The sequence below is a fragment of the Enoplosus armatus genome, chromosome 6 (genome assembly GCF_043641665.1).
Source record: "Enoplosus armatus isolate fEnoArm2 chromosome 6, fEnoArm2.hap1, whole genome shotgun sequence".
In the NCBI taxonomy this organism is placed as follows: Eukaryota; Metazoa; Chordata; class Actinopteri; order Centrarchiformes; family Enoplosidae; genus Enoplosus; species Enoplosus armatus.
The window spans coordinates 25,208,629-25,217,233 of NC_092185.1; the positions used below are offsets into that span (position 1 = coordinate 25,208,629).

General features: G+C 46.2%; 1 protein-coding gene across 1 annotated transcript; it reads left to right on the plus strand.

The window, feature by feature from the left end:
• The first annotated feature begins 948 nt into the window (after window positions 1-948).
• On the plus strand, window positions 949-7,042 carry meak7 (MTOR associated protein, eak-7 homolog). Its single transcript, XM_070907095.1, has 8 exons — window positions 949-1,134; window positions 1,455-1,721; window positions 1,868-2,012; window positions 2,147-2,358; window positions 3,719-3,905; window positions 4,825-4,943; window positions 6,076-6,258; window positions 6,914-7,042. The coding sequence occupies exons 1-8, from the start codon at window positions 961-963 to the stop codon at window positions 7,040-7,042; spliced, it is 1,416 nt and encodes a 471-aa protein (XP_070763196.1). The 5' UTR covers window positions 949-960.
• Window positions 7,043-8,605: the final 1,563 nt, after the last annotated feature.

An 8,605-nucleotide genomic window follows, 5' to 3' on the forward strand; every position in this document is an offset into this window, starting at 1 on the left:
CTGCTAAACAACGGCCGGTTCTGCCCGCCTCCAAGACGCCGTGGGCCAGTCACAGTAAAAGCAGGTGAACATTTGGCTCATTTGATTGGCTGCTGTGAGCGTCGTCTCTAGCAGCACCAGGAAGTTTACGTTTCGCTGTCACCAGGCGTCAGATGCACTATGGAAAGCTTAGCTGTCGTTCTTTGAAGAGGTTAGCGGCCACACGGACACATTTAGAGTTTGAAGTTGCCTAGCTTTGACAGCATCGTGCATGTCACACATTCAACAGTTACACCCGGAGTGCTTCACATACAGCCGTTTGCGTCGGGGGGGGGGGGGGGGGGGGGGTGTAGCTAAATGGTGCCAGCGCTGTGCTAGCTATACCGTTAGCTAATCATTCAAGAGTCCAACACGAAAAAGTTATGTTATTTAACCATGAGGACATGTGTAGGCTAGCTTCATTTTATTATTAGCAACATCCAGGTCGCATAGAATATGACGACAGACCTTTAACAAAACAGGGAGCTAGCAAAACACGATTTATTACATTCAATTTAACATTGCATTTTGTTCTGCAGTTAAGTTACCTCCGTCATTTTTTGTACTGCAATGGAAGTTGGACGATAACGTTACAGTTTTGGGTACGGGGTCAGCCCCAGAATCATCATTACTGTAATATCACACTGTGCGCTTCATCTTAACTGGTCCCTGAACTGTTAGTGAAGCAGATGCTGAAGCTGCTCCCTAGATCAGTGGTTCCCAATCTGCTGTTCGGGACCCTCCTGGGGGTCACAAGATACATCTGAGGGGGTCACGAGAATTAAGAAAAGATATATATACCACCTGAAATCAATATAGCACAATGTGTATTTAATTGTAGCCTGCTGTATTATGTCAACATAATAACTCTGGTGTGTGTGGTGTGTGTGTGTGTGTGTGTGTGTGTCCTGCCATACTCTGTGCGTCTCACTGCAGAGGAACATGGGTAACACGGAGAGCGTGGCGGTGCAGAAGCGGCTGGCCCGCTTCCGCCCCGAGGAGCGGCCCGTGGTTGAGGGGGTCTTCGACAGGCTCCAGGGCGGTGCTGGGGCCCCCTCAGGAGCCCCCGGGAGGGAAACGCCAGCGGGGAAGACTCTCACGCTTGAAACGCTGCAGGTGTGACTGTTAAACCAGTAAATAGACTGTGTGCAAATGGCATTACTATCCAATGTATTGTTCAATTCGATTTATTTTTTATTTATATAGCGACAAATCACAACAACAAAGTCATCTCATGACGCTTTACAAATAGAGCAGGTCTAGACCGACTCTTTATGATGATATTACAGAGACCCAACAGTTCCCACCATGAGCAAGCACTTTGGCGACAGTGGCGAGGAAAAAGTTCCTACTGCATCAGCACATCTGTCAGGAAAAGGCAGTTTCTGCCATTGTGTTGTCTATGTATAATCAGCCCCTCCTTATGTCTCTCCCAGTCTTCAATGGGCAGCCTGGCCCCAGACTCCATGGTGAGGAGGGTCTACCAGTGCATGTGTAGTATCGACCCTGGACTGGCAGCGCCCGCAGCCTCTGGGAAGACCAGAACCCCTGCCGTCTCCGGGGTGGGTCGAGAGCAATTGGTCATCTTCCTTGCCGACACCCTGCGAGGCACTGCGGAAGAACGGGCCCCTCTCATCATGGCCATGTCCCAGAATAAAGCAGGAGGCGCATCAGCGGTGGTCACATGTGAGCAGGTAGCAGAGGTGAGTAGAGGGTAAAATGAGGGTAATTTCTGTAGTATTGCTCTTCTTATCTACTTTTTCTTTTGACGCGGCCCTACCTTTTCACCCTGCTGCCCCCCTCTTTCCACACTGACACCCTACTCTGGCCCTTTTCCCTTTCTCAATAGTTCCTTCAGGACCTGATTTCTGCTGTAGTTCAGATTCTGGTCCACAGAGGGCGTCTGCACGGTTGGAAACCAGAGAGAATGGGTGACTGCTCCCTGGGTGTAAAACTCCTGGCAGAGCATATGTGTTCTGAGCTCAAACCCTCAGGTAAACGGGTGCTTTGAAGGTTTTTGAACGCATTAACAGCGTGGAAATGTGACTGTTAATGACCCCCCCCCCCCAACCACCACCTCCTCTTCTTCCCTCCTCTTCCCCCCTCCTCACCCTGTTTCACTCCTCAGATCAGGGAGGTTGTGACGTTTCCTGTTTGGAGGACTGGATCTTCAGGGTCTCTCAGGTATCATTGTACCTGGAGATGCTGGTAGCTGAGGGCCTAAATGTGTCCCTGAGTGGCCGCCCGGCCCCCACCCTGCTGCCCCCCTGCAGGGAGACGCCCTGGAAAGAGCTCAGGTGTCTGCTGGACCTTCCCACCCTCATGTGTCTGGCACCACAGGTCAGAATAAAAATATATACAGCATCATGTTGGTAGATTTGGACCAAAATGTGTTTACTCTTTCTTTGGTTTTGAACAAATGTGATTTTTAAAAGTTAATTTGCTATGCATCGGCAGCATGGTCCCCATGTTTCATTATACATTATTTGGGGATACAATGAACTACTGTGCAAAATATATATATATTTATACCACTAAAACCAGATGGCGTAAGCCACTTTGTGAACCTGTCCGTCAGAATTCTCTCAAGCACCTCGGACCAGACCCAGTTATCTCTACTACGACTTTGACCTGCTAACAGGAACTAACGGCACGGAGAGCACTGAGTCAGGTAGAAACCCAATAAATCAGGTGGCAAGAGGAGGAACAGGTTTTTCCATCATGCCGTAAATGTTCAGCGGTAATGTGATCAGTTCCACCTACCTTACCGTCATCTGGTTTTATTATGGCTCCAAACAATTCGTCAGACGTCGTTTATGATGCCCTCAGTGACATCATAAACGGCCAACCTTTTGCTCCAACTTTATTATTATCAGATGGTAAAAGAGTTTTTGCCGTTACAGTTTTGACCCAAAATTCACTTTAACCATTACTTTGCGACTTCCTGGCAAACAAATCAGCCCTCAAGGCTTTCTCATTTCCTTTACTGTAGCTAGATGTGGCATTGACATTTAACTCCATGCTAACATTTCCAGCATTTTGCTATTACATTCATAAAAGGAGCCACTTGCCACTACACTCTATGTGCTGTATTTCGCGATGCCACAGGCAACGCATAGATTTCTTGGTTGTGGCTTCACCAGGACGTTCTGTGCTATATAGAAGAAGCTGAGTTGCTGAGTCATTTTCACTGAGACCAGTTAAACCTACCGCTGTTACCTTCAGTAGTCAGAACGTTTAGATTCACTGGATTGCCATCCTGTAATAGATCGTCATGTTGAACAAGGCGGCGCACAGTGACCAAGCCATGATATTGTGTCTCGGGTTTCACTTTAGATGAGCAGGTGCACGTATGTAGGCTTCGATTTGTTTGTGTTTTTGTCACATTTGGTTTTGTTCCATTTGTTAGCATTTATGTGAGGCTATGTGTACGTACCTATTTAAAACCAAATGTTTACCTGTAGGCTGTCTGTAAAGTTAAGATGACTTAAACGGCACCTTTCTAGATCAGACATCGCTTCACAATAAAAGACAGAATCCAATATATTGTGCTGCAAGATGTCGGTTAGTATGCACTTAATTTTAAACAGAGCTTTGCCTAAAGTCAACCTGAGTAGACTGTAGGAGCCTTGCAGTGCCGAGCTTCGACTGTATTCGTTGCGTCACTATTCATATTTACACTCTCCATTCGTCTCTCCAGTTGCCAGACGGCTACAGCGCCCCCTGGAGACTGGTGTTCTCCACGCGGCTGCACGGGGAGAGCTTCACCAGGATGGTGGCCGGCCTGGCGAAGCGTGGGCCCACCCTGCTGCTTATAAAAGACGCAAAGGGACACGTTTTCGGGGGCTTCGCCTCCCACGCCTGGGAGGTCAAACCTCAGTTTCAGGGTGAGAGAAGGGAGAATCCCGCGGCTCTTTCACGTTGACTGACTTATAGACTACAGATAGATTACACTCGAATGCGTTTTAAGGATCGATGCTAATACAGTGCGGCATGTAGTGTGTTTTCCACCATGTTGACAGGACGTCATGTAACTGTGTTAGCCATAAAATTGCAGTGTCATTGCAGCAATGTGTTTTTCCCTATAGACCTTTTTCACAGCAGACATTCTCATTGTGTGACATCACTAAAACTGATCTTCATACAGACAGCATCATAGGAGATTAAAATTGTATCTTAGGTCAGTGGTCCCTAGACATTTTTAAACTATGGCACAATCCTTTTCATGGCAGCCCACTTTTGCTCCGGCGCACCTTCATGTTATGGGCTGAGGTCAGTGTGCCTTTGAGCTGTATTTAGAGTTTTCCCATTGCCTGCTATGGCCACAATTTTAGACAACTGTAAAACCAGGAAAATGCGAGTTCTTAATACTCTAATTCCAACATGTGTGTGATTATGTATTATGAGTTTATTGCGATTGTAAAATGTACAGGTGCGGTACTCACTTTGGGAGCCACTGCCTGAGGTATCAAGATTTACATCTGAATTCAAATTGAATAGCAGGTTAACCGTTTTATGAAGCTGTTGATCCTGAATAAAGAACAGAGGCGATTTGTACAGAAACCGCCATAGAGCTCAGCCACACGGGAGCGAAGTGTGCCTCTGATAGGTAACGGCGAGTTTAGGCTTCTAAACGCCGTAACGCCTGTGACAGAAGCACGTTGGCGTTGACCCCATATCAAGACTGATCTTAAAGCAGTGATAAAAGGGCACATTGAGGAAGTAGTGCTCCTTGTTTGAATACTGTGGGCTGTCACTTGACTTTTCACTCAGATCTTCATAATTTGTATATTTATGTGTGTGCAGGTGACTCCAGATGCTTCCTGTTCACTGTGTTCCCCAGGCTGAGAGTTTATACAGCAACAGGATACAACCAACACTTCATGTACCTCAACCAGAATCAGCAGACCATGCCCAACGGACTGGTGAGACCACACTAGCTTTTAACGGAGGAGAACTTTGATCCTGTTGCTCACGGCCTGTGATTATCACACGGAGCTTGAAATAGAATCCCCTTAATTTAGCCAGTGCACTGGGTGTAAATATTGTTCTTCAGATAATGCCAGATTGGGTTGCATCATTATACAATTATTACAATTATATGATAGTGTTTATAGCACTGTACCCGCACATTTAGAGACTAGCAGGTGATTTTCTCCGGAGTTGGTGATGACCAAAAACAGCTAAAAGGAGAGCATAATAACTTTATAAGATGACAACATGTCAGTTTTGTGTTTTCAGCTTTATTCCGTGGCCCCCCCAAGTGGCCCAAAAAAGCAATGAATGCAGCTTTAAAAAAGGGGTTGGTCTCTTCTAATGTGGTATTACCGCGGAGCGCTGCAGGGGTGACCCGGAAGTTAGCATCGCCCTGGTTCCCTCGACGAAAAGCCAATGGGAGTTGGGATTATTGCGGAAAATGAGCTCTGTGGCAAAACAAAAGTTTATGATAACTTTTATGATTTTTGAAGCGGAAATGGAATCGCCAGAAGTAAAAAGATAATGTTAGAGTATAAACACAACAAGGCGACTCGTGAGTTGAGTGAGACTTTCCGTGTTCGGCATGAAGACGTTTAATGTCCACGACAACATCAAAGTGTCATTTAGCCGCTTGTTAGCATCCGCCTTTTTTAAGACACGTAAAAGCTTCAAAATTCACAAGTGGGGGGGGTATCTACTGACGCATTTTATGTCGCAGAGCAAAACGTTGAAATCTCTTAAGCTTGCGTTAACCACAGACCTTATTTCAGGCATCTAACCAAAAACCCATTCAAAGAACCCGCTGACTTTGAGACAAGGGAACCGGGAGTGGAAAAATACTGTCTCATTTCCGGGTTTTAGGACTCCTGCAGCGCCCTATTGGTATTGTTTTTATCGTCATCCTAACCTTCAGTTTTAGCATTCTGGCTCTGTTCAAAAATCATTGGTAGTTGAATTCCAGAAATATTGTTCCGACTTTAGGATAAAACAAAAAAAAAACGGGTAAGATTTCTCTTATTGCATGCTGGTCGTCATTCTTTCCCGTTTCTCTTGGTGTGTATGTTTTCTGGTCTTCATTAGGGTATGGGCGGTCAGCATGGCTACTTCGGCTTGTGGTTGGACAGCGATTTTGGCCGCGGTCACAGCCGGGCGCGGCCCAAGTGCACCACCTATGGCAGCCCTCAGCTCTCTGGAGAGGAGGACTTCACCGTGGACTCAATGGAAGTGTGGGCGGTCGGAAAACCCTCAGAACCAGAGGTCGGGGTACTCTTTGCGCCTTTGTTCGATAGCAGATACGTGTCCCATTCTTTATTTACCCTACAAATGTCGGGGAAGACCCGTGCTGTTTTCCAAGGGGGTCTCGCTTAACAAGAAGTGCAACCACATCTTCAACTGTCCTACACTGCAGACTCACAGCAGTGTTGGAGTTTGTCCACAAAGGTTGCAGTACAATGCAGGGGCTAATGCTGCTGCAGTATGTGTGTGGGGAGGGGGGGCGGGGGGGCACATGGAGAAAACAACAGGGCCATCTGCTGGGTAGTCAGGAACTCACAGGAGCTAGAGGAAAGATAGTTTACAGTCAGGAGGAATACATACATACCTCACAAGTTTTATTTTGAAGGTCTAAATCTGTTTTTTTTTTTTTTTTGTTGCATTCAAGTGCTCCTTGAAAACTCCTCCTTAAGAGTTGTGGCCTTGCGAATACAATGTGTCTCACACTGAAATCCATATTCAATAGAATTATAACAAAACTCACCTTTTTTGAATTCCGGCTGAGCAGACCAGGCATATCAGGCACGTAATTAACCGTACCAACCTGTACCGCAAACAGAGAACCTCATTTACATTATGCAGCTGTTTCCTTTAGAATATGGCTAATTAAACTCGTGGTATTTCTGCGTGTGGTTTGGTGTTTCAGAGCGAGGAGGGGGAGGGCAAGAAGAGTATCCTGGACGTGGATCCAGAAGTCCAGGCCATGATGGAGATGGCAGGGAAGACCCTGCACAGTCAGGGCCTCAGGGAGCCGGAGGAAGACCAGTCGCAGTGAGCGGGCAACAAGGAGACAGACCAAAAAACAATTACTGAGGCTCCCGGGCCCTCCTGGTACAGACACAAGTTGGGATTTCGTCATCTGACGTAGCTGGATTAATATTTACACCTGACTTTAAGACATGTCTCTTTTTTTTTTTTTTTTAATGACAAGTCATCCTCTCATGTTCACACAGATCAGAAGTTAAAGAGGTCGTAGGCTATGGAAGCCTGAGTAGGTCTAAAGGCATGAAGTGGTCTGTAAAGCCTGATCTGACACACAACTGAAAGCCTGCTGAAAGGGGCCAGTGTGTCATGGGTGTGTTCACACTTATTTCCACCAAGCTTCTGTGGTGTTTGATAGGAGAGCACTCTTTTGAATTCATATTTTGAGAAACATCACAGAAAACATCTGTTGGGGAAGAGGCAGCGGAGCGAGTCCCTTCACCAGCCACCTAGCCTCAGTCGACCAGAATGCAATGCGTCCACATTATCTCTATCGAAACCGCTAACTGAAGTATTAGGTTGAGGAAAAAGGGGGCAACAACAATAAGTCATACCACGAATCTGTGTGTTATAAGTGTTTTAACCATGTGAGAAGCTTTGGAGTTAGTCAGGGAATGTGTGGAATACAAGAGGATATACTGACTTTCTGTTTCAAAACCAGGGATTCATCCCTTTTCATGCGCTTCGTGCACGCAAGAGACAGAAAGGACGTCTGTGTTTCTTATTCAACTTAACTGATTTCCTTGATCAAGGTCAGTTAAGATGATAGCTTGGACTAATTAGCCCTAATCAACATCATCATCATCAACATCATCATCATCATCTTGGCTTTTTTTTTTTTTTAAATTATAGAGCGATACCGAATGTTTTAATGTGGCGCAGAGGTCGGTGTCTCACCTTTGACCAGCTTGGACTTCAGTGGAAAACGCTGTGGAACATCAGGAGAAGCGGCAGCGTCAGGTGGCGATGTCCTCAAACCCCCAGCAGAAGAGGAGTGTTTTGAGCGAGCGAAAGTGACAAGAGACATGCTTATTGTTTATTTCGGTTGTCATAGGATGTAGTGTTTGAAGTTGATATTCTGTGTGTGTGTGTGTGTGTGTGTGTGGTGAATACATTATTGCAGGGTCTACTGCCTGTATTAAAGTAAGAGGGCTCCTGGAGGGTGTGCGCCTACTTTCACTTGTGTTTCTCAGGAGAGTGAACTGTCTTCTAGTTCGATTCCTCTCCGGCTTTTGCTAGACGTGCTGTGAACTGTAAACCACAAACATGGACGACAAGATCTCCGCTTTTGACGTACTCTAATTGTACTAATACAAACACCTGCTCAGAGGCTGAATGGCAACTCTGTATTCACCCCCGCCCCCCCCCCCCCCCCCCCCCTCAGTCCTCCTCCCCTTCTGTTCTGCCATCATGCAAATGCCTTAGGCAAGTTACACATGCAAATGTGTTATATAATCTTATAGCACTTTTACACATCGACATGGAGGAGGACGTGGTTCTATAAAGGAGGCTTATGCTGGCCTTTCTGTTTGTGTATGGAAATGATTTTATTGTGTTAGTCCCAGAAATGTGACGA